General features: G+C 43.0%; 1 protein-coding gene across 2 annotated transcripts in view; it reads right to left on the bottom strand.

The window, feature by feature from the left end:
• Positions 1-17,909: 17,909 nt before the first annotated feature.
• nsfa (N-ethylmaleimide-sensitive factor a) overlaps positions 17,910-27,293 on the bottom strand; it is a 25,740-nt gene continuing 16,356 nt past the window's right edge. For both annotated transcript variants that reach the window (XM_062531565.1, XM_062531564.1), the window contains 15 exons: positions 26,783-26,858; positions 26,405-26,560; positions 25,801-26,000; positions 25,201-25,366; positions 24,938-25,012; positions 24,563-24,750; positions 23,793-23,888; positions 23,340-23,496; positions 22,896-23,029; positions 22,650-22,716; positions 22,063-22,142; positions 21,636-21,770; positions 21,309-21,422; positions 20,713-20,768; positions 17,910-19,253 (listed from right to left, as the gene is read on the bottom strand). In XM_062531565.1, coding sequence (XP_062387549.1) covers positions 19,241-19,253; positions 20,713-20,768; positions 21,309-21,422; positions 21,636-21,770; positions 22,063-22,142; positions 22,650-22,716; positions 22,896-23,029; positions 23,340-23,496; positions 23,793-23,888; positions 24,563-24,750; positions 24,938-25,012; positions 25,201-25,366; positions 25,801-26,000; positions 26,405-26,560; positions 26,783-26,858 — 1,713 coding nt within the window. In that variant the 3' untranslated portion in view covers positions 17,910-19,240. The remainder of the gene's footprint in view (positions 19,254-20,712; positions 20,769-21,308; positions 21,423-21,635; positions 21,771-22,062; positions 22,143-22,649; positions 22,717-22,895; positions 23,030-23,339; positions 23,497-23,792; positions 23,889-24,562; positions 24,751-24,937; positions 25,013-25,200; positions 25,367-25,800; positions 26,001-26,404; positions 26,561-26,782; positions 26,859-27,293) is intronic.

Raw genomic sequence — 27,293 nt, 5'->3', positions numbered from 1 at the left:
TGCCGCTCCGACAGGGAAATGTAACAACATTTCTATAGTTGCTCCTCCCCCTTACAGTATGGGCGCTCTGATAGAGTGTGATCAGATTGTAGGCTAACATGTTCTACAGCAGCTCACGAGATTGCACACTGATTCCCTTACGAGCTTTTTTACAGTTTCGGCCGTAAAGTCCTATGCGCAAAGGATTCAGGACCACTGATCACATTAAGACTTGGGTATGATGACTTTGATATGATTTGATCAAAGGCATGAATGAAGTCATACCAAATGCTAACATGGGATAAGCATAGTTGTGTCCGAGGTTATAGCCTATGCCTATCTATAGGCTATCTATCTGTCTATTTATAAGTTAGTATATACTGTATGTAGGCCTACTGCATATAAATACATGCATGCATAGGCTACATGTTATATCTATCTAGATGTGTGATATTTAAGAGGGCAATTGGAAGACTGACACACACACACACACACACACACACACACACACACACACACACACACACACACACACACACACACGCACAAACAGGAACAAAACTATTCCCCTGTGAAATATTGATTTAATGTTGATTTGTCTCTGATGTCCAAAATTATTTAATTATTCATAGGCCTACTCTTTTTAAATAATCAACGGATTTTGTTTTTAATTGCATTCACAACTCTCAAATAGGCTATGGTTCTTGTAGTAGGCATAGGCATAGGCCTACCAAGCCATGTCTCCACAATCATTCAAGGCTGCACCTTGTTAGCAGCAATTCGGGGTTTGAGGCAGTAACGATTATTTGCCATCACCCTGGCCTTGTGCTCACTTTTTTTGATGGATTGAGGACTGGACTCTGGGCCGGACTCTGGGCCACTCTAATGTTGGTGTTCTCTGTTAACCATTTCCGGCCTTGTTTGGTTGGTCGGACCATTGTGTGGTGTAATGGTCCAATGCTGCCAGTGAGAGCATTCTGACCATCACTGCATGGTACGTTGGTACGTGGTTTATTTCTAGTGGGCAAATGAAAAATGAGCTACTCACACACACACGCACGCACACACACACACACACACACACACACACACACACACACACACACACACATACTGTGTTAAAGCTGTGACACTTGTTCAAACACGTATAGCTGATGTTCAGTTAAGCAGTGTTTGTTTTTCAGTGCAGTTAAAGGAGCACCTCCAAACAAACAGAGTTAGCACCAGATTAGATACCTTGGGCTTCTGCATCTGCCCTGATAATGAACCCTGAAGATGTTCGATCAGGAGGGAACAGATGGCTAAGTTCTTTGAAAGTGAGCCGTCACATGAGATAGCATCAATCTGGTGTTTCTACAGCTCTCAGTACAACATAAATATATCATGGTTAAAGGTCTTGTCCACGATTCTGGTAAAGGTTGTTTAAAATTGGACTAAAAGCCAATCAAACCAATCGTGTTGGTGGGCTGGACTCTGAGCCTCTTCGTTTAGTTTGTTCCCAGAGACAGAATGTGTGAACAAGAGCGGAATGGACAGATAGAACTCCTGATTGTGACAAGTGAAGATCATCAAAATGTTTGGTTGCTTCTTTTTTAGTATTTTTTGTTTAAAGATTTTTTCCTATAAACAAGCTCCACTTTGTGTGCCGCTACGCATCACATGACATTGGTCATGCTCCAACTGAATACTTACAGTTATAACACCCCTTCATGACATTTATGTCTAACAGGCATGCAGGCATAAATGGTTATTTGTGTCAGGTGGTCAAGACGTGCCACAGGGTGTACACACCATGACAAATTGATGAGTGAGTGGTGACATCCATTTTATTAACCCAACCATGGCTGCTTTGTTATGCTAATAATGAGAGAGCGATCTTCCATGGTAAATTTTGAATTGTTTCAGTCAATTGGCTGAGCTGAGAGTCAAACGACTGTACAATGCAAACACACATGCACATGCACACACATTGCACACACACGCACGCACACACACACACACACACACACACACGCACACACACACAAAAGACAAAAACAATACCTCCCACGCTCAATGAGATCATGTGACTTAACTAGCCACACAGGCCTCTGTCCTGTCAGATATGTCAATGACGAGTGATTTCCAGAATCCCATTAATCCTCTAAAGATATTATATGGCACAGCATAATCTCTCATGAGCAGATATTATACTTAAAAGCATTCCAAAATGGACATCGCCTAATAAGCATTACAGGTTTGTGCAGTCCATAATGAAGTACGTTGTTTGTTCATTTCCAGCTTCCTCTGTGAATGGACATTGAAGGAATTTATTCATGGAGACTGATTTTAGAACTCGCAATGTGAGAATGACTAGCTGATTGGGATTTCCACTTCAGCGATCTGGGATTTAAATAGGTCACTTTGGAAATGACAGGGGTGGGGGCATATGGGTCCGCAGTAACCTCTGTAACACAGCATGCAGAGGCTCAGCTGATAGTTGAACCGACTGATGTTTGGGTGAAAAGGTCTGATCACATTTATGAATGAGGCTTTTCAAACTCAAAAAGAGGATGGGTCTTACTAAACTCTTGTTCTCTCTCTCTCTCTCTCTCTCTCTCTCTCGTACTTCTTTGCATCATACATCACACATGCAAAACTGCAAAACACATCACCTAGGACACTAAACATACTAGGATTGTCGATTGTGAATACAGGGAAGATTTTTTAATGATCTTTTTTTATTGCTATTCCTAGGACATGACGTTTATTCAGTTTATCATATAGGCTGACCTGGTGAATTGTTTTGAATGAGCTATCCTATCATTTGCTATTAGCTCAGTGGGCAGTGGGTGCCTGCTGTCTTTCCTCACTCCTTGTATAGATGGCATGGTAGCCTGTCCAATGGGTTGGATTACAGCTTGAAGTAAAGTTTTAGTCTTCAATATTTTCACCACTGTTAATCTATAAATCTATTTAATGTGCAGATTATTCCCCACATCATGAAGACAGATCCCTGGAATATAACCAAACCAGGTTGAGAGCTGTAATTCCATGGATAGAAAGGCTATCGCTTCGGGCTCAAGAATGTAAAGTAAATAGCGCCGCCATCTTGGTGGGGGCAGCAATAACTGGAGGCCTATAGAGAAACAGGTGTTCCTGATTTTTTGGAAGATTAAAGCAACACTTAAGAGTTTTTCGTACCTAAAAGTAATGTTTCCAAAATCATTTCAGCGGTTCATCAACTCGTAAGAGGGTGAATGGCACTTCTGCACTTTGCAGCCCTCCATCGGCTATAACCGCACTATAACTTTACCAGATCAGGTAGCGTACCTGTTTGATGAAATGAGACATAAGAAACTACAAATTTGACTTGCTTCGATGTCGCAATACCTCATACTTTCATAAAATCATGCAACATATACTCTTGTCTGTGCAGATCATTATTTGCTGGATAAACAAATAGCGTGCGTGCAACAGAGGAAAATTGCTTTAGTTTTGCTTTAACTTATTTGCCATCTACACCAGCTCATTTAAGGTGTGTTTGGAGATGTTCGCTGGAACTATTGGGAAACAGCTGTGCCGCTTAACAATGTTTCAATAAGTTGCGCAACCATAGGAAACTCCTCTTGTTACTAATCCTTAGCCATGCTGAAATGAAGTCCCACTTTGCATAATACACTTGGCATACATGGGATGGTGACAGGATAGACCTCCCTTCCTTTTTTTTCTAGCCTATATTTCTCTGTAACTTGTGAATTACTCATAAATCACTCAAAGTTACAAAGATTTGTACTGAATAAGGTGTACCAATCCAGTCTTGTAGAGGAGAGTGCTTCATAATACACATGATGTCACATGATTGCTGCTGTTCAACTATGAGAAAAAATGCCTGACATCTCTCAAAGACTAAAAACAATCCAATATTGGTCTGGAAACAACCTGTAGAGCACCACAAAAAACAATAACCACCATGTTCCCATTAAATGCAGCCTCCAGCCTCTTACATTGGAGTGTGACATTTTTAAAAAACAACATATCAGAAAAATGTCACTTATGCCAAGCATCTTCTTAGCCCAGTGACCCTTGCAGAGGCTGCAACTTGGCTTGGACACTGCTAGATGGCGTGGGGTCATGCACAGGGCTTAGAGGCCGGCTGCACGGCTACCATAAGCATGGGAGGATTTGTGGGAGCTGCGTAATCCAGTTGGGTGAGAAACCACAAGCCCAGCTGGGAACAAAAACAGGTTCAAAGGTTACGTCCTCTTCAAGACCGTGAAGAGAGTCTGCACACATATACATATTCATAAACCTGATGAGTGCTGAAGTGGACATCATACAGGCGCACAAACACACACACACACACACACACATATGGCAGTAGCTACAAGTGTAGGCCATCACGTAGACAGTCACGTTACTTCAATCAGTCATGAAACTGTGTGTAAACTCAGATTGAAGTATAGTTATTGAAGGGTGCTGTTTTTGAAAGAGAGGAGAGCTATGGTAAGCCATTCTGGACTTAAAGAAAAGGAAGAGAGAGATGCGCCCTCCTCCCACCTAACTCTATTGCTGCTCTTTTCATTTACCTCGCCTGTTTATCTTTTCCTCTGAAAACATCTAGGCATGAGCTCATTTAATTGGAGCACAAAAGGGTGTGATGAAGCGTAATGAGCTATATTAGTGCTGTTCTGCATTATGCTGTGCTGTTTGGTCTGTGGATTTGGCTGCGTCGTTTCTTATAAAAGCAAATCAACTTCAACCATAACAGCCATAGAAACAACTAGCAAGAGCAAACAACATGGCTATTGCAGACATCACATGATCTGAAAGTTATGACCAATAAACTAGCAGACGTATGAATTTAGGACCAATGACGGTCTGTGTTGGTGTTGGGGGGGGGGGGGGGGGGGGGGGACACGTCACTGGACTTACAGTAATAGTCTAATCCTATGCTGGCATAGATGTATCTTTTGACAAATTAACAGTGGTGTGTGTGTGTGTGTGTGTTTGTTTGTTTGTGTGTGTGTGTGTGTGTGTGGGGGGGGGGGGGGGGGGGGGGGGGGGTGGAGGTGATACTAAACCTGAGTGACCAGTTACCTTCGGTCCCTGACAATGACTCGTAAATAATTTGATTCATACAGTCTAAGGAATGCCAAAAAGCGTGAATGAAGCGCCTGAAGGGAGGGAGAGAGGGAGGGAGCACTTCCTCCCATGCCAGAGAGGAGAGGAGAGGAGAGGAGAGGAGAGGGGAGGAGAGAGGGCCATCACCATCAGAGAACAAAGCTTTCTTATGCTTCCATGTGCTAGCATGGAGCACAAAGCAGAACATGCAATGCATGCAAATCCATGCAGTGTGCACACATAGGCTACACATGCACAAATTCACAAATACACACATTCTTACACGACTGTGTAGAATAACACATACAACCCACACATAGAGAGAGCTCACGACTTCTTATTGACTGGGATTACATGTTCAAGCACATGCAATACACACACAATGGATAGCGCGTGCACACACACACACACACACACACACACACACACACACACACACACACACACACACACACCATTTTGTTCTTTCTCATTGTCTTCCACTCTCTCCCTCACCACCGCTCGCCCACAGACGACCAAACCGGTGCTTTTGTCGGAGAGTGCGCCCGCCTCCGATCCCTCAGCCCTGCCAGCCCTCCACACTGCGATGCCGAATTAGCATTCCCATCCCCTCCACTCCTGCTCCTGCTCTGCTCCGCACTGCACTGCACTGCGCTGAGCGGGACTCTGATGGGCCGGCCACTCTGGCCTGGGGCACGGGCACCCCTTTCAGGCTCGCCATACGGCAGACGCACCGTTAGCATAGTGATGAGGATCGAGTCGTTCGGCGGCCCGACCGGTGGAGCGAGTTATACTGACAACAGCAAGATCATGAGAGCGATAGGAAGGCTTGTAAAGGGACTAATACTGCTGGGAAAAGTACACTGTACATCTGAGTGCTGTGAGATGTAAGCTGCTTTGGATAGATGACTGAGTGAGTGACTGAGTGAGAGAGAGAGTGAGTATGAATAATGAAGGAATGTACATGGAGGGCTTTGAAGAGAGACTGCTCAGTGGGTGCTAGCCTAAGCATGTTCATCACTGAAATGACAGGGAGAGCTTGTGTCTATCATAAGTTACACTGATGCAATGGTGAAACAATACTGCAAAGAAGTAGACAGAGACAGAGCTTGGTTAACTTTCAACGGATCCTTTCATCATTTATGCGGTATGATGTAGAATGTATTGGAACTAGATCGTCAGTTGTGGTGGGTGGGGGGGTAGTGTTTGGGGGGTTGTATTTGCAAAGCTTTGCCAGTCGTTTAGGTAGCATAGAAAATCACACACTGTAGATATAAACTGAAAGAGAAAGAGAAGACAGCCAGAAAGAATACAATGCAGAGAGTTACGGACCCCCACCGCCTCTCCCTCTCTCTGTGTGTGTGTGTGTGTGTGTGTGTGTGTGTGTGTGTGTGTGTGTGTGTGTGTGTGTGTGTGTGTGTGTGTGTGTGTGTGTGTGTGTGTGTGTGTGTGTGTGTGTGTGTGTGTGTGTGTGTGTGTGTGTGTGTGTGTGTGTGTGTGTGTTAGTGTGTGTTCTTGTGTGTGTGTAAGCGGTGTGTTTTATATTGAGCGTTGAATGTTGAGTGAGGGTTGTTTTCAGCAAATCTGCTTCCTCCACACAGAGTCCATCGGGGGAAGTATGATGCCATACACCAACCAGAGAACATCAGATATCCATACTAACATGTCGCAGAAGAGCACTTTGTAGATCAGACGACCAAACCACAATAAATCTGTTTATCATGAACATCTAGTGGTGGCCCAGTATCTGGCGTGGATGTAAACCCTTTTAGACGGTTACATCGCAGGAGTCGGTAGCCTGATACTGACTGGAATGAATTACTCTCCCAGAGTATGGAGCCTGAAGAATAACCCCAAGCTGTGGCTGCTACAGAGAGCTGCAGCTCCTCAGGCCATCTGCAACACGTATGGCCCCAGAGCAGTAGAGATCACCAGATGTATAGGCCGTGTGGGAGATAATAACAGTCAATAAAGTCTACATTTGGCTGAAGCAGGTTAGACCTGAGAGAAAAACATACTGTACTACTGCCTTTAGAATCACAAGTATGAGAAGAATCTATTGTGATTATTCATTTGTCTGAGAGGTATTAGTTTCACTTTTCCAAAGAGGGAAAAATAAACCTCTCTCTGCCCGCACACATTATTTTTCGTTACAAACACAGGCCCAAATCAAAGCACGCATCCATTTGTCAAGTTAGTGGTTTCTTGAGTCGTTAAATATTGAGGAAAATCAAATCAGCCAGATATTTGAACCAGATTCTCTCATGAAGGATAACACACAGCCATTCAGGCCGGGATGGACTTGGATCTTGGACTAGGTCCAGACCAGAACCAGGGAACAGATCGAGCAGAATGGCCCAGGCATGCCAAGCCAAACAGGCTCGGAGCCAGGAGAGTCTGGAAAGATAATTGGAGCGTCTTTGAGCGGTTACCTCACTGCGTTAGTCCACATATAGTTATTCAGATGCTATATCGGAATATTGAGTGAGACTCACTCTGCAGATTGCATTCCTGTGTTTGTGTGTTTTGAGGTGTGTTGGTGATTTGTGTGTGTGTGTGTGTGTGGGGGGGGGGGGGGGGGGGGTCGGGGGGGATCTGAGAGCTTTCTCTGCACAACAACATCTCTCTGCTGGTTACATTCGATGAAAGCCTGACACCTGCTGTTTCGTTATAATCATCCAATGACCCCCTGCAACCCCACACTCGCCAATAAGATTTGTATTATCTCCAGCTAACATGGTCCACAGGGAGTGTATCGATCCAAACCAGGGAGACGAGAAAGGCAGGCAGACACTAGTTAATCCGACTATTACTGTAAGTCTAATAGTTGGTTCCTGCATTTCAGGTTTTTATCCACATGCTCTTAAGCTAAATATAACAATAAATCCAATCATGTCCACTGAAAGTTACACAAAATAACAAAATTCCATCAGTTCAAATTTGTATCTTTACTGTAAAAGGCATAGCAATCTTACAGGTGGCCATTGAAATGGACCTTGTTTCATATTTTAGTGCAGAATGGTGAATTGTGCCTCTTACAGTAAGTCAGTCAAGACTGTTTACACAGGTTATATGGAAAAAAAGAAAAATAAAGGAAGAAAGAATTGAAAGAAACATAAAATCAATACAAATACAAAACGATGCAAAAAAGAAACAAACAATCTTTTTTACGGTAATGGCCCATGACTGTTGTGAATCCCATCATACGATGAGTTTCCTTTGCTCTGACAAAAGTGGGGTAACGGACGTTATCCTGCCGCATGGCTTCCTTCATCCTGAACCCTGTTGTGTCAAACAAACACAGGAGGCCCAAGCAGCAGTGAGGAATATCAAGTGTCATCGGAACCGGGGCGGGTATGAGACAGAAACATCCTCGCTTATTTCTCTTCTCTCATGTTCGCCTGCGAAAATAAACCCAGACCACCGCAAAGACGATGAAATGCTGCTCAGATGATAACGAGATTAGTAATGTGCCTGGCATTTGCGTCTCGCTCGGATGTGTGTGTGTGAGTGTGTGTGTGTGAGAGAGAAAAGATAGATACGGTAGAAGATGCCCTAGCTTCTGGAGATAGGAAGAGGGAGTCGGTGATAGAGTGGCGAGGATTAAGGGTTGGGGGTGGGATGTGAGTCTGGCAGAGCAGAGCAGAGCAGAGCAGGGGAGAGCAGAGCAGGGGAGAGGAGAGGAGAGGAGAGGAGAGGAGAGGGTATGTGAGGCAGAAAGCCACGGCTCTCGTAATTACCATGCTAAATCCGGTCCGTGTTGCGCCCTCAAAGCGTATATATCAAAGCCATAGCCACAGAGCGGCAATGAGGAGGAGGAGTGTGGAGGATGGAGAGTGAGTCATCTCAGTGATCTTTTACAGTGTGTGTGTGTGTGTGTGTGTGTGTGTGTGTGTGTGTGTGTGTGTGTGTGTGTGTGTGTGTGTGTGTGTGTGTTTGTGGTTGTGTGTGTGTGGTTGTGTGTGTGTGTGTGAGTGGGCGTGGAAGTAATGGAAACAAGAAACATTTATATGTTATGTCTGTCCTTTAGCCTTTAAATTGTTATTGTTTCATGTCCTGAACTTTCCTGATTCAAACATACATCCATGCACAGTGCACACACAGGAACATATGGACCCACATGCACAGTGGAGCCGAGAGCCAATTCAAAGGAGAGAGAAAATAAATATGGAATTCTCATGCAAAAAAACAATCCAATACAAACCTGCTAATGGCAAATTAAATTAGCCTGTCGGCTGAAAGGCCGAATGCATAACACGTGACTCATGCGTGTTCGAATGATTGGCACAAATGACTAAAATAATTCACATAAAACTCATAACACACATAAACACATAACACAGCCTAACATATCAGATTTACATTTCAGATGAGATTCATACTTCAGTGAAAATGCAGAGCCCCACACAGTAGCCCCCACACAGAAAGCACAAGTAGTGCCCATTGGCCATGTGCTGTGTAATAATGCTCCCATGATGTCCTACACCCCTCGTGTGTGTCCACAACATTACGCTGTGCTAATGATTATTTCCTGCAATTTGCCAACTGTGTCCTGTTTTATATGCTTTCTGGGCAAGCTCTGCCTATAAAGGCCCTAATGGCATCAGCTCTGCATCAAACGTAATGTGACAGCTTTGAACCCCAAATCAAATAAAGAGGAAGCAATGTCATCATTCCTCATATGCACAAAACTCTGCTGGGCTGAGCCGAGTGTCAGGGACATTTGGTAAATCTCATCATAGAACAATAGCTTGTAGCATGTAAATGAATGCATAGGATTTAGATGCACTGAATGTGTGTGTGTGTGTGTGTGTGTGTGTGTGTGTGTGTGTGTGTCTGTGTCTCTCTCTCTGTGTGTGTGTGTGTGTGTGTGTGTGTGTCTGTGTGTCTGTGTGTCTGTGTGTGTGTGTCTGTGTGTGTGCGTGTGTGTGTGTGTGTGTGTGTGTGTGTGTGCGCGTGTGTTTGAATGAATGAATTATGGCTTGCCTGGCCTCTCGTATGTGTATAGTGTGTACAATGATAATTTCAATTTTATAGTGGGATGAGAAAAATGTGCTGTACTAGATTCAAAAGAGTATATAAAAAAGAAATGAAAAAAAAAATGCCTGAACATTTCTAGTTCAGATAAGAACACATTAAACTGATGCATTTTAATTAAAAAATGCCTCAATTCTAGCGGCCTTATCTGTTCCAGTGAGTCTTGTCTAAAAACAAGACACAGGAAATGAATCCTTTCTTATAGCAACTTTTAAATGTTACGAAAAGCAGTCAGGAAAAGGCCAGTGCATTCCCATGGAAGATGCAGATATACTTGTTTCCATCTGCGGAGCATTAATTGCTTTTCTTTCCCTGAGAGTGGCATTTCAAATGTATTTTTTTCAATAATTGAAAAGTTTTTCATCATAATTGGTATTCATCCATATAAACATCTTCAGGGTCTGGCGTAAAACCTTCATCCACCCCCCCCCCCCCCCCACCCCCACCCAGTCATTTGAGGACACTCCTGCATCTCTTTTGAGACAGGATCGACCTCTTCTGAATTCTGTGCTCAAAGACTTTTCTGTATGCATGTAGACATGATATATAATGATCAATATTTAATGATCAATGATCAATCAAATGACTATTAAAGGAGAGATCCAGCGAGTTTTCACTTAGATCTCCTTTCCTCGAGATCACAGGGTACTGTCCGTACAAAAAAAAACCCTCCTGGAAAACAATCAGTTTTTACCTGTAGCACGAGATGCTACAGCCAGCAGTTAACGCAACCTGGCAGCTACGGCGCTACTCTTTGGGGGCATGCAAAGGGGAGCTGCACTCCATAAGCCATTATGCCCTGGCAGTATAACAGTGTAGGACACATTGAGTTGGAACTGCTTACTCAGTAGGTCTTTGAGTGAATTTGATAGTAATCTTCATGTTCATTAATATGGTTGGATAGCATGCAGGCCAAATGGTGTTCATACTGTATACCCTCTTAAAAACATTTTGAAGACCCTTGTGCTACAGATTATGATTGTGCTGAATATATGTTAGAATATAAAGCCAAAGGCATTTATTGCTGATGCAGTGCTTTATTATCTTGACATATAATATGTTTTCGCTTTGGACAAAGGCATCTGCCAAATAGCCATAACCATAACTATTACCATAACCATAACCATAACCGTAACCATAACCATACACATTGGTCATCTGACTGACATGATATGTCTATTCGTAAAGCTATGTCCATGGCTACGACCTTTTAAACTCTATCTTCAGTCTCACCCAGAACTAACTAATACATTTTCCTCCCTGTAGTTTCAAGAGCACCTCTCGCTAAACAGGTTTAGGGTGATGAAATAGTCTTAGGCTATATATGGTAAGGGACACAATGGGTTGAAGAGCGCTATGAAATTTGTGTGTGTAAACAATGGGCGCGATTTCAGATTACAGATTTAATTAATCTGTGATAATCTTCATGAGTCCAGGAATGTTTCATGGCAATTAATGCTACATGTGACATTAATCTGTTACAGTGGTTGGTTTATACAATTCAAGGGAGACTCAAATCATGTGCTTGTGTGCCCAATTAATCGCTTCAGCAAAGAGAAATTATGCATGGCAGACCCATCCACTCACTGGTCTTCGGATTTCACATGAACCATTGTCCAGTCTCCCTCTTTTAGACGCACGCACACACACACACACACACACACACACACAAACACAAACACGCGCACAAACACGCGCACATGCACACACGCACACACTCACACTCACACGCACACACACACGCACACACACACACACACACACACACACACACACACACACACACACACACACACACACACACACACACACACACACACACACACACACACACACACACACACACACACACACACAGACTCTCAGCTGCCAAGTGGTGCCTAAGCTGGCAGGGGATTTCCCGAAGACACTTTCCCACATTGTGCACTTCTATGGAATTTATATTCATAGCTTACAGCAACAGAAAGACAGGGAGGAAGGAGAGAGAGAGAGAGAGAGAGAGAGAGAATGTATGTATATGGATTTGTGTGTGGATGCATTGGACAGAGCCTATGAAAGAGGGGGAGGGATAGAGAGGGGAAGAATGAATGAGTGAAAGTGAGAGAAATCCTTTTGGTATGGGTGTGCACGACTGAGATTTTGAAACAGGGGTAGAAAAAGAGAAGGAGTGGGTATATAGGAGTCAGCATATATACAGCCAGAGAATGTGTGTGTATGCCTGAGTGGGCGTGTGTGTGTGTGTGTGTGTTAGAGATTGTGAATGAGGGAAAGAGAGTGGAGATGTCAAGGAGGGAGAAATGCTATAGGGAAAGAGAAATCTGTAGTTAATTTCTTTCCATTTGACAAAAATACCCTTTACTAAGAATATCAAATATACCTTATACAGTACCTTCATGTCCTCATTTTAATGTTTAACCTAACATGATAATATTTCAGCAAGAAAAACAAATAAGAAAAGAAATGAGAAAAAGAAAGCAATTGATTTGACACAACTGGAGAGAGCGAGAGAGAAAGAGAGAGAGAGAGATCAAAAGAGAGTGACTGGAGGGGGAGGGGGAAGGATGGGAGAGAAGAGAGAGGAGAGAAGAGAAGAGAAGAGAAGAGAGAAGATTGACTGATGAGACTGTAAGAGACAGCTAGAGGCTCTTCTTTTTGCTGCCGACTGAAATATGGAAGCTTTAGAAGATCACGCATGAAAAGGAGAAGCCTAATGAGGAAGATGCGACTAGGCAACTCCACACTTCAGAAGAGATCCTCGATCCAAATCCAGACCCAGGAGAAGCTTAATGAGGAAGATGCAACTAGGCAACTCCACACTTCAGAGGAGATCCTCAATCCGATTCCAGATCTCGGAAAAACCTACCGAGGAAGACGAGATTAGGCAACTCCACACCAGAGACACTCGATCCAAATCCAGACCCAGCTACGAAAACCTTGTCAGTCAACAATCACCGACCATTATCCTTAGTCCTTAGAATATCCCCATAAAGTAATACGTATTTGAACAAAACCGCATGTGCCACAGTTAGCACCCTTTTTAAATCTTATTAACAGAATGTAACTGAAACATTTTAAGAGTCATTGCACGAGAAAACCAGGCAAAACCAGCAGGAGGTAGGAAGATGGGGGTCGGCCAAATCGGCTCATACTTTGTATATGTGATAAGTGTGGAACTATGAACAGCCATATACTTAAAACCCTCAAACTCTTTTTCTGGGGTTCTGGGGCCCCTCTCAGAGAACCTCAAAGTTCTGGGGCCCCTCTCAGAGAACCTCAAAAATCCAACAATTCATGGCTGAAAATGACTGAAATTGCCATTTCTAACTAGCCTGGGTTTTCCCATACTGCCTTGCGCGGTGATTTCAATCCCGCTGCTAAGCCAGTCTGGAAACTAACGCCCAAATGTTCGCCTGATGTTGGCGAACCAATCACAGAACATCCGAGTAGTTTCCGTTGCCTTCTTGCGTCTACATTCGACGCCAAAGGATTTACACTGATGTCAATGGCAGCCCTTAGCGTTGCATACGAACGAGTTGGGTGAGCTATGCGCATTTGATAGACATCCGTGGCGCCCAATGAACGGATCTGAGCATTTTTTCAAATACGAGAAAATGAACGTCTGGTTGCCAGACCACGTCTCATTTGAGAAGTGGTAGGCGTTAGCCAGGCTAATTTCTACCCTGATTATCCTGATAAAGATATGAACATGAGCTTTATGTATCCATAGAGCTTAGGTAGAATAGTTTTAAAGACCAAAAGGTGCACTAGGGGGTTATCTGCACCACTGAAAGCAGAATTTTCATCCCTCTAAAATTGGTCATTTTTAGGAGGCATTATCTCACATTCGCAGTGGCTTTGGTGGATGGTTTTACTGTTGCTGGACAGAGGAACATCTTCTGATTCAAAAACAATTGTCTAATTGGGCCACACATAATGTGCGCCATGCCAGGAGGGTCTTTACAGGGGTTTTTCGGGTTTTGGAGTATGATAAACCAGCTAATAATATCTCACTATAGGGTAATTTATGGTCAATTTTTGTGTCACTGTATGACAAATTGTTAAAGAAAGCTTTAATTAACTAGAAAAGCACTCAAAGAGTGCAAACCTCTGCATGCATTGTTGTTCTTGGTTGTCATACATTTGAAACTAGACTATTCAGATCGCCACCGAGTGGCCATACCATGCCATTACATTGCAAACATCTGCCATTACATCTGTTTGTGATGTAATGCCATGGTATGGCCATGTGATGGCGATCTGAATATGGTTTATCATAGGCCAAAACACGACAAATCCTACTAAAGACCCTCCTGGCACGGCACACATTATGTGTGGCCCAATTAGAAGACGATTGTTTTTGAATCAGTAGATGTTCCTTTCTCCAGCAACAGTAAAACCATCCACCAAAGCCACTGCGAATACGAGATAATGCTTCTTAAAAATGACCGAAATTTAGAGGGAGGAAAATTCTGCTTTCAGTGGTGTAGATAACCCCTCGGTGCACCTTTTGGTCTTTAAAACTATGCTACCTAGGCTCTATGGAAATATAAAGCTTATGTTCATATCTTTATCAGGATAATCAGGGTAGAAATGGCAATTTCAGTCATTTTCAGCCATGAATTGGATTTTTGAGGGTCTCTGAGAGGGGTCCCAGAACTCCGTAACAAAAAACAGCTGGAGGGTTTTAAGTATATGGCTGTTCATAGTTCCACATACTTATCACATATACAAAGTATGAGCCGATTTGGCCGACCCCCATCTTCCCACCTCTGCCTGGTTTTCTCATGCAATGACTCTTAATCTGAGTGTTTATGTAATTTCAAGTTTCACAAAGTTGCACAGAGGTCAAACACCTAGACATTCTTCAACATGGTAAAGACTGCACAGTGCACAATTCAAATAAGGGGAAAGTGTATTGACCACAGTAAGTCAGGAAATAGGTATAAAAAAAATATATATATATTAAAAAAAAGACCTCGATGCTAACACTCAAGGGAAAGCTTTTCTTGTCATTGAACTGTAAATGTATATGGAACAGGTTTTGAAATTGTGTTCTATGGTTAGGCAAAAAGAAACGCTGAGATTACAACAATCCTTGAAGGTGGATTTAGCGTAGCATATAAGAATGATTATACGGAGAAAGAAGAATATGCCTAAGTATTCTGTATCCTGCTGGAGACTGGTGGAGGGTATCATGAAATAGCTGGGTATTTTAAATCAAAACATAAACTATGATACTAAAATTGACTCACGACTGGATCATCCAGTAGGTCAGTGATACAAGACGTATTTACAGGTCAACACAGAAATGGTTTACTGAACACAAAATCAAGGGGTTTTTTGCCATAGCTATCTCTGTTCCCTAATCTGAACTCCATAGAAAAAACACTGGAGTGAGAAGAATGCAAAGGAGTGGACCCATAGGAATCTGAACAATCCAGGGATATTCTGTGGAGGACATTTCACAAACCTCCTGCCCTGTATTTTCTAACTTTATGAGATGTTATAGGAGAAGACTAAGAACTATTTTACTGGAAAGGGAAGGCTCTACAAAGTATTAAAAAGGGGTGCCATGCGTGTTTCCAGTAATTTGTTCTTCTCATAATGTTTTTTCTTTCTTTAAAGCAACACTAAAGCACTTTCCCTCTGTCGCCCGCATGCTAGTTGTTTATCCAGCAAATAACCATGTCCACGACAAGGTAGAGTTATGTTGCATGATTTCATGAAAGTATGATGTGTTGCGACATTGATGCAATTTCTTATGTCTGATTTCATCGAACTTCAGATACGCTACCCGATATGGTAAAGTTACACAGTGCGGTTATAGCCGATACAGGGCTGCGAAGTGAATGCAGAAGTGCCATTCACCCTGTTACGAGTTGATGAACCGCTGAAATGATTTTGAAAACATTATTCTAAGGTATGAAAAACTCTTTAGTGTTGCTTTAAAGGTTGGATTTTTGCCAACAAAACAGCAAAAAGATGGATTTCTATACTTCTTTTTGAAAATGTTATCTCTACCAGGAGGGCCAGTAAGTGAGAAGGGTGTTGTATCAGGGTGTACCTGATGATGAAACATCCAGATGTGCAACACTACACAATCTGCTAGCAGTTCTCAGAGCAACAGAAATTGCATGCTATTTTGAATGCCTTCAGGCATTTGTTGGATATACTGTAGGACATGTGTGGATTATAGTTTAATTGGAAATTGGGTTAAATAAATAGAACTAATAAGGCATGTCAGACCACCTGAAATTGCTTTAAGCTCAATTCTTTCACAATTCCCCTCACGCTTCGACCTTTGACCTCAACACTGTGAGGGTGCCAAGTACTCCAGGTCATTATAGAATCGTGAGCTTCAGTTGCCAGACAACAGGGAAGCCAGTACCATTCAACAGAGCATTCAAGGTTCAGTGGGAATATCTTCATGATATGAGGATAAAGACCTTATTGAGATGGCTGGTAGGTTGGTTAGTTCACTTAATAAATGTGCTGTATGCAATTCTATATCCTATTAATGATGTACATCTTGAATGCATTCCAGTAAACCAGCAAAGTTGAATATGCCAGACCATTGCTGCGTGAAGATGGCCATTTGTAATCATACAACGCCCTCTACTGGTTCAAAGCAGATGTGAAGTGATCGAATTCAGTGTGTTTGCCTTAAGTTATCTGTGATGGATATTATACTCTATGAATGAAGCATGCTATATTGTGCTTTTTAAACCCCCCTTTTTTTTTTATATTTCCAGGTATTGTCAGTTGAAGTTGGTAGTTCTGACAGATAGACCCCTCCTATCCGTGCCCCTGAAGAGACATATTGATGAACTGGATTTTTTTTGATGGGTTAGTGAGCCACTGTGGGGTGTGCAGGTTGGTATGGACCATGAGGTTATTGTGTACATACGGGTACACCTGTTGACAGCAACAGGACTGCGAGGAGCTGTGTGCTGAATTTGATTGTGTTGGATTAAAATGTCCGACTGCACCTAGTTCTACGCTTGCAGCGGCTTTGTTCTTTGGTTGTGGTGATATGATGTCTACATTTAAATTAGGAGTACAGGTACAAAAATGTCCTTGCCAGACCATGAAAAATGTTGTCTGTCCGAGGCGGACAGGCATGGATTGAACAGGCCTGTCGGTCCCAGGCCAAGGGATCTAAGTGCCCTGGGGGGCCTGAAGCCCAAGCCTCTGCATGAAGTTGCTTTACTGTATACGTTCTCCATTACTAAGATTTGGGACTCCTCAGTCAAATAACACAGATTATGTGTGTTATGTCTTAATAGGGTCCCTCAATCATATACTACGGGACGGGTTATGTTACTCACCCTTGATATCTGAATGGGGCCCATCAGTCATGTTTTCATATGTGCGCCCACGCCCAGGAGCCAAGTGACTCATAATGGGCTGTATAACTAAATGTACCTTAATTCACTTTTATTTCTACTTACCTCCTTCTGAATAATGCCTGCTGCACTTTAACTCTCAAGCAAATTGCCCCAGGGCTCCCTTGTAAAAGAGATTCAATTATCTCAATGGGTTATCACCTGGTAAAATAAAGGATAAATAAAAAAAAATAAAAAAATCATCCAGGCTAATTGTGTGTGCTACATACGGCCCATCCTGGACACAATGAAGTGTTGAGTAGAGAATGCACATGGTGTGTGCTCATGTACTGTAAACTTTACAATTACATCCAAAGGAATGAGTCTAGTGTGGCTAAAGCAGTGACTACACAGTAACTATTGGTTGATTTCAGTTGAGCGCAATAATAACATTATTTTCCTTCATATGTGTGCCTGTGCTTTTATTGCAATAATACATCTGCATCCTTGCCATACATCTTTAATGGTGATAAAGTACTCTGATCAACACACTTGTCACCAAAATAAAGTACAATTTAAATAAAAAGATCATAATTAAGAACATGAGGTCATTAGGCAGGCCAAAACATGGACAAAAATACTCACAGTGTACACACACACACACACCACATACACCCACATACTGATTGAATCTTCCAAAACTGCATACACACATGCACACACATACATAAATACATACATAAATACACACACACACACACACACACACACATGTGCACACGCACGTGCACACACACACACACACACACACACACACACATGTGCACACGCACGCGCGCACACACACACACACACACACACACACACACACAACCTGAACAGTCATCCACAGTACATGAGTACAAGATCGAAATCCAGTGATCCAGAAATCCAACTAATTCACCCTACGATACATTAAAGGTTGTTCTCTGGGTTAAATCTCACTCATATTTATAAGTGTGGTATTTTTTTTAAAACACTGACTTCTGACATTTACATTATACAGAAAAGTAAACTGTATATAAACACTTCAACTGCCATCTACAATCATAATCTACACAGGAGCAAAACATATAGGTATCTGATATGTATACTGAAGCTATACATAAACAAATGTCATTTAATGGAATGTGATCACGGCAATGTGTCCTATGTACAAAAATAAATAAATAAATATAGAGAAGATGAATAAATTTGCATTTACACACGTCACAGACAGTAAATTACATTTCCACTTTACACAAACTACAGGCCTTCTCAGATTGTATTTCTAGATCAGTTTGAAAGACTTACATCTCATATATGCATAATGTATATACTGTATATGTACATATAGTACATATATGGTATAGGTTGTCATACTGAAGCACACCTCGAGGCTCAGGATTCACAGAAATGTGCTGTAATCATTTCTTTTGGACTATACTGTAGATTGAAACATATATTAGCAATAGACACGGCACACGAAAGCACAAGACGACACTTGGAGATTGATATTGCATTAATACCGACAACACGGAGTAGTACTGCTCTCCCACTGAAGGTGTTTTGCCTCTGAAGTGTGTACGTGTGTGTGTGTGTGTGTGTGCGTGTATGTGTGTGTGTGTGTGTGTGTGTGTGCGCGTGCGGGCGGTGCTGGACTATAGCAGGAACAATCTCAGTATGCCATCATAAACATGCATGACGGGGCGCCTCTCTGGCGGGATGGACCCCCTCTCCTCTCCTCTCCTCCTCCTCATCCTCTCGTCTCCTGTCTCCTAGAACTGGCCACTGCAGGGGGAAACAAGAGATGTACAGTAAGTCAATGTAGAGTGTTCCTCTGTGTGTGTGCGTGTGTGCGTGTGTGCGTGTGTGTGTGTGTGTGTGTGTGTGTGTGTGTGTGTATGTGTGTGTGAGAGAGAGTGAGGGTCCACATACTGTACATGCCTGTAATGAGAGGTTTGCATATGTGTGTGTGTGTGTGTGTGTGTGTGTGTGTGTGTGTGTGCGCGCGTGTGTGGATGTGGGCGTGGGCGTGGTCACAGTCACTAAAATCCAAACATGTGAATATGTGTGTGTGTGTGTGTGTGTGTGTGTGTGTGTGTTTGTGTACTTTGTACATGTGCATGTGTGTGCATATGTGCTTGTGTGTGCATGGTTGCCTCTATGTCTACATCTGTTAGCCTGCCCTCACCTAGTCTAAACTCCTTGAGAACCCTCTCCTCCCCTCTAAAGACAGGCCCTCGCACAGCAGAGTATGGACACTTTGGGTGGCTGCCACCTGGGAAGATGACCCCATGCCATGAGTATCCACAGTCAAAACCCGTCAGCCTTTTATACTCACACTGGACACGCTGAACAGTGTAGAGCTCCCTCTTGTGGAGGCATGTAGAAGACAGGCTGCACTATGGGCTCATTTCTTCTTTTCTGAAGATTTGTCATGTGCAGCAAGTCTATCATTTTACGTGTCCTGTGCTGTGTGTTTTTGTGTGTGTGTGTGTGTGTGTGTGTGTGTGTGTTTGTATTAAGAGTCAGGGATGCAATGACTGGCAGTATTCTGTGGTGTTAGCAGACTACTACGCACAAGCTAGGGCAGAAAGACAGATATATCACACTCACAGACATGGAGGTCTATTGGAGACAGTATAGAATGGAATCAGAGGAAGCTACTCTGATGGACCAATGGGACTAACACAGTGTAACCACTCAAACCATAAGGAATACAAAGGTTCTTCAATTACGACTGAAGCAAGAACATAAAAGCAACTAATAAACTATTAGCAGCTAAGCCTGTCTATCAAATGGGGAACTACAGCTAATGTTAGCTGGGATGCTAATGCAAGAGCATATCAACGAGACTTCACCAGCTCTCTTACCATACAGGACATATTTGGCTGAACAGGGTAGTGAGACAAAGGGACTTATACTCGGATCTGAGTGCCGTCGTCCATCCTAGTGGGACAGAATAGATGGGCATATCGACCAGACGGTCATTTTTCTTGTCGCAAGGTTATAAAGTACAGAAAAAACTGTCAGTTTGAAACCAGTCATCATGTCATCTGATGTGAAACACGATCGCACATAGACACTGTTTCCTGGTAACAAAGAGCAGTTTGTAAAACAGAGCTGATATTCTGCTGAGTCACAGCAGCGCTTCAGAGGTGACAGGTGTATACGAGATAACGACTTGATGAGAATGTGATGAGACATGATCAGCTAAATGGCAAACAGGCTAAAGGATGACACTCACGCTCCCTCATCTCTTAGCAGCGACAGGAACTTGCTGACTCTGTAATCCTTGTCCATCTAGGGAGAGAGAGAGAGAGAGAGAGATAGACAGGCAGACAGAGAGCAATACATTAAATGTCACTGCTGTTCCAGGTGGATTGCAACATTTTTAACAATATGTCAAGATGTCATCGACTCCAAACCTGCAAATACTTACTGTAACTAATTACAGCTATGCATTCACAGACTGTACACTTGACTATGCAAACACAAATTTCAGGTCCAAGAAACGATAATGGACGAGGATATTTGACACTGTATAGAAATAATATGGGTATAGGAATGTATACCCCTGCTTAGCCTATATTGTATGTCTATATTATGTGTGCAATACTTCATAGTGAAGGCCAGTATGCCTTAGCATTTTGGCTTGACCTTGACCTAAGGCCTGCCTTAGCCCAAAAAAGTTGAAAATCCTGGTCTATGTGAAGGTTCTGATTGCAAATTCAGCAATCAGCAAAAATTCAGCAAATTCACTGCCAAATTGCATATTGGCCCTTTTATTACAGAGATGGCTTTGGTGTGTGTTTTGACTTCACTCGGCCCGGCCCAGCTCACCTGTAGGGACATCTCGATGAGCATGAGGAGCTTCTTGATGCCGATCCACACCCTCTTGCCCTTCACCTCCCGGGCGATGTTGGCCCGCTCAGGCTCCGAGAAGCTGCCCAGGAGCTGGGGAGCACATGCAGACCAGGAGAGCCATTACAGTGCGGCAAAGCGCAGTAACTTATAAATAAATGACAAGCAGTCATAGTCACACACACACACACACACACACACACACACTCTCACACATATTGAAAGAATGAAAGAGAAAGAAAGAGAGGGAGAGGGGGAAGAGAGAGGGATAAAGAAAGAAGAAGCAAGAGCCAGAGAGTGCCAGACCTCCAGAGCCTCCACGAGCTGCTCTCCTGTGGAGATGTTGTGCACGTGGATGGAGGTGCTGAAGGCATCCAGCATCTCCATCTCCTGCAGCACGTCCTTACGGCTGGTCGTACCGATCACCAGCAGCTTACGACCCTGAGGGAGACAGCAGAGCACATGAGCCCGAGAACACACACACACACACACACACACACACACACACACACACAAACACAGGTTCTTGCTCACACATACACAAACACACACACACACACACACACACTCACTCACACACAGGTACTCGCTCAAACATACACAAACACACACACACACAAACCCACACACACACACAGGTACTCGCTCACACATACACAAGCACACACACACACACACACACACACACACACACACACACACACACACACACACACACAAACTGTATACACACCTTTGGAGGAGGTTTCTTGAGCAGAACAAGTAGAGCCTGTAGAACCAAGTTGGAGAACCGGGGCCCAATTGGTACGTAGTCTGTGGAATGACAGTGGCCGTAAGAACATCAGACCCTTCATCAATATCATCAACATCTCTTTTATCTCTTTTATTATAAAAACGTTGTAAAACAATGTTGCAGGTGTCACGTCCCAGATAGTTTGGATTCTCTAACTGTGAAATAAATAAAGATCTCTGATTAGAACTCCCAGCAGCAGGGCTCAACATTAGTGGTTGCCCAGTTGCCCTTGGCTACTAAATTATTACAAAGTGTTTGGTTGTCTTTTGGTTGTCTTTGGCAACCAAAACCTCACGTCTGGATGCCAAGCTGGCAACCACATAAAAAGTTAACTTTGAGCCCTGCCCAGCAGGCACCGGTAACCTTGCCAACCACTCCCATGGGTAACGTGGCACACTTTGCAGTTTGTTTCCTAATTCAAAGTCCTTGCAAACACTATAACTAATAGTATTGCAATTTGTGTTAATATATTCCTAATTCATTCTATCTGTAGTCAGTGTGAGTGTGTTTGAGGCATGTCATCTCACCCAGCAAACGCTCAATGTCATCTACGACCACACAGCTCAGCTGTGACTTGCATGCATCATCAAAAACCTGTGGAAACAAAACCATGACAAAGTCAGACATCGAACTGGGTTCAAAACACAGTTGTGCTAAACTGGCACTGATCACAATTGAGTGATGAGTGATTGTACTCATATTTTGCATTTTTCCCCTCCAAATTTCACAGAAGTTTATTGCATAGCTCAAGTCTCCCCTCCAACATGACTCACTTTCTTGATGGCCTGGCACTTAGAGATCTCAGAGTGACCGATCATCTTGTCCGGAGAGCAGATCTTGATGAAGGGGAACTCGGAGTCCTCTGCGATCTTGGCAGCCAGGGCGGTCTTACCACTGTGGGGTGGTCCTGTCAGTGGACCATGGAAAGAGAGCAATAATATGTCATTTAAATATACACACACATATAAGAATATGTGCATATGCATGTGTTTGTATTTGTGTCTGTGTCCATGTTTGTACGTGTATTTTTTAATACGTGTTCAGTGTACAATGTCCATGTCCATGTAATTACGTTTCAATTGCAATTTAAATTTTATTTGTAAGGGACAATGTGCAATTAAAACATAAATGTAACCATTTGATGTATTGCACCAGAGTTAGCCTTAGTGTGTGTGCGTATGTGTGTGTGTGTGTGTGTGTGTGTGTGTCCTGCATACCCTCCAGTAGGACGGTCACCAGGGGTGTGCGGTCACTGTTCTTGGTCTGCTGCACCAGCAGTTCGCCATCACCCAGCACGTGACTGACTGGGTCGCCCCACTTGATGATGCCGTTCATGATGTAGCTGGAGTAGTCCTCTTGGTTCGTACCAAAGGCCTACAGCATAGGGGAGCAGGGGAGCAGGAGAGTTGACCCCCAGAAACCACAGACCACCACCACAGAGTATTGATGTAGGAAAATGTTTTCTGATATGTCCTCTGGCCTGATTAAGCTTCAGATATTTATTCAGAGTCTACATGTATGACTTTGACCCTCACAGATATTTATTAATACCGATAAAATTAGACTGATAATTAGGTAATTGTATAATACATATTGAGACTGAAAAGTCAATAATTTAATGACTACATTATTGAATGAATGAATGAATGAATGAATGAATGAATGCATACAGGCTTGATGTCATTGTTAAGAGATCCCATGAAGTCATCCCTGTGAACTTGCAGCTTCTCAGCACGCTCCATGTCCACTTCCACTGTGGATGTAGCCTGTAGGAATCAATGGCACAAATGAAATATTAGTGCCAGAAATATCAATATTTCGAAAAGAAATTAAATTTGTGTTGAAAAAATGGACAAATACATCTAAATCTGACATTTTACTGATTGATATATCTAACATTGAAATTCTGAAGACAACAGTATGGATTTCTGTGTTCTAGGAGGTGAATGCAAGAGTTAAGTAGTAGTAATGGAAGTAACATGTGAACAGGTTGGCTCTGACAGTCAGTGTTATCCATAGATATGAGAAAGCTAGATACCGCATTGGGCTACCGCATTGAGCAAATAAAGCCGCCATATTGGTGGGGGCGACCCTGGAGGTCAATGGAGTAACAAGTGACTCTGACTGGAAATCAGACAGGTATCTCTGATTGCCAGAAAGTGATGCCCATAGAGTAAGGTGTTTGCCCCCAGCAATAATGGTGGCTGCATTATGCCACCTAATACAACTCGACAAACAATGCCTATCTAGAGTTCTAATATCTATCATGTTATCCATCCGAGTGACCATCTAAGACTTGATCTAGATTCACCACTTGCATAGGTTTACTGATTGACAGATTCTTACTGATTGATTCATTACATGTAATTGATTGGCAGACTAACTGATTGATTGGCTGGTTGACTGATCATCTTATCAAGTTTTGCACACGGTGTCTGACCTTGATGTGGCGGTTCATGGCAGTGGACTGGGCAGCTCTGACAAGACCCTCCAGCTCAGCACCACTGTAGTTCTTGCTCTCCTTTGCCAGCTCTTTGATGTCCACATCACTGGCCAGCAGGTTGAACTCTACCATCTTCTTTGTGTGAATGTTCAGGATCTGGAAACGGCCCTTCTCATCAGGAAGACCTGTCAGAGAGGGACACGAAGTTACACATATAGCTTTGGCACACAAGTTAGTTCCTATACTGTATAGTGTTTAAACACCCACAGGTCTACATATTTATGTAAAGAGCCAATATGAGATAGGAGATTTAAAAAAACAAAAATTCCCACAATGAATCAAATATTCAAATATAGCTTTGGTTAGACTCACCGATCTCCATCTTGACCTCAAATCTGCCAGGTCGCATAAGAGCATCATCAATCAAGTCAGGCCTGTTGGTCATGCCTGACAGAGACAGAGAGAAAGAGAGAAAGAGAGGGGGTGGGGGAACAAAGGGAAAGCAAAAACTCAATGAAATGAACTCAAGAGATGATGTATGAAAGACATACATCAATGTATTTTATATGACCTACATGTACAGTACAAACAACCGGACACATGCGAACATTGCTGATTGCACAGTGCACACATACCGATGACCAGGATGTTGTTGAGCTGCTCCACGCCGTCGATCTTGGACAGCAGCTGGTTGACCACGGTGTCGTGCACGCCCGTGCTGCTGGCGCCCGTGCCTCTCTGCTTGCAGATGGCGTCCAGCTCGTCAAAGATGATGATGTGCAGGCCGCTGTTGGCGCCCAACTGTTAGAAGCAGATACACACGAGTGCGTCTGAGTAACATAGGTTTACATACAATGTTGCATACAAATGACAACGTTTACAAATGTTTTGAGCTATTTACCAATGACAATGTTTACCAAAGTTGTGTCGTCTACTAATGCTAATGTAATAGATATCCAGTTATTTACATGCTACGTGAGACGTAAACTCATCGTAGACAAAAAGGGCAGAAAAAGGATGCCATTTGGGGTGCCAGTTGTATTAAAAAAAAAAAAGGGTTGCGTGTACAGTATGTTAATTGTAGTCAACCCCCTCCAAAGATGTAGTGATGTCCCTGTAATAAAGGTACAAGGATGCAATCCTACTCTCATACCTATAGTGTATGTAGGTGTTATCCTACTCTATGGTAGCCTATGGCGTTACTAGGTTGGCCACCTCTAATGTCCGTTCCTCACCCTCTTCTGCTCATCTTCAGCGTCTGCGAACAGCTTCCTGATGTTGGCCTCTGACTCTCCCACATACTTATTGAGGATCTCAGGGCCGTTGACAATCTTGGGCTCGCGAGCGTTCAGCATCTTGCCGATCTGCCTGGCCATCAGGGTCTTACCACAACCAGGAGGCCCGAAGAGCAGGATACCCTTCACGTGCTTACAGCCTGGGAGAGAGAGAGAGAGAGAGAGAGAGAGAAGGATGAGAGGAATGAAGACAGAAAGAGAGGACGAGGAGTAAAGGACAGAAAGAGTGAACTTAAAGGGATGGGCTGTCACCAAGGTCAACTGATGCTCTTCATGAAGCTCATGTGGTAGAACCAGGTGCAAACAACATGTGCTGCACGCTGATGAAAATGGTAGATGATAAGAACTTCAGCAGTGTTTTGATGCTTATAAACTCCGCAGTGTTTTGATGCTTATGGAATATACTGAAATGTATCTATCCACCCGCAAATTAGAAGTATGTATGAGAGTAAGTGAGGCAGAGGGAGAAACCATGGAAGCCTGTGAATGTCTAAACCCAGGCAGATACACACACAGAAGAACACAACGAGACTAGGTATCTCACCCATCTGTTCCACGATGTCTGGGGGGAAGACGCGAGAGGCGAAGGCCCTACGGAAGATGTCTGAAAACTCCTTATCCAGACCACCGATGCCCATGCGCTCAAAGTTCCAGTCGGGGTTAATGATGGTCTGGCGAGCCTCTTTGGTCTTAGCCTTGCCTGATGAGCATCAAAATAAAAGTCAGGACAAATACATTATGAGAGGATGTGTGTGATATTGTTAAGATAATGCTTAAATGATCAAGCACTCTACCTAAACATTCAACTTCCTTGACACAACGACATAACAGTAGCTAGTTGCATACTGTAACACATATTATGGTGGTAATATTATATGTTCATAACAACAACATATATTATGGAAGCATTCATAAAACCTACCCACTAACGTGAGTGAAGAACTGTCTGCCTTCTCAAAAATCACTTGACTGTTGCCTACCAACAGGCCAACCTCAATCTGTAAGAAGGAAGGAATGAGTCATTAGTTTTTGTTTGTGCTTATAATCAGGGTGCGATTTATAGGGGGGATGGGGGGGATTTCTCTCCTTCTGGTTTTTCTATCCCTATCCCTACCTCTGCTAAATTTTTTATTATCTCCGGTGGGGACAATTGACCACGCCCCCCCCGATAAATTCAATTTAACTGATGCTACTAGCCAACTTAAACTCTTGAAATCTAACGATCTTCAGTGTCAATCCATCAGAGTAGGCTATTCAGTATTGACAGACTATATTACAGGCACATATTTCTGAATGTCATCAAACACAAAAAATATCGTAACATTTTAGTGCAGGAACTTGGCCAGAGAAAACCGTGGCGAGCCAAATATGAAACGCATTCAAAGCAGTATATCGTCCTGTTTTGCAGGACCCAGTAATAAAACAACAACACT

This window comes from Sardina pilchardus, chromosome 3 (assembly GCF_963854185.1).
Source record: "Sardina pilchardus chromosome 3, fSarPil1.1, whole genome shotgun sequence".
NCBI classification, from domain to species: domain Eukaryota; kingdom Metazoa; phylum Chordata; class Actinopteri; order Clupeiformes; family Clupeidae; genus Sardina; species Sardina pilchardus.
Note: the sequence above shows the minus strand (reverse complement) of the source record. Positions and strands in the feature narration are given on the sequence as shown.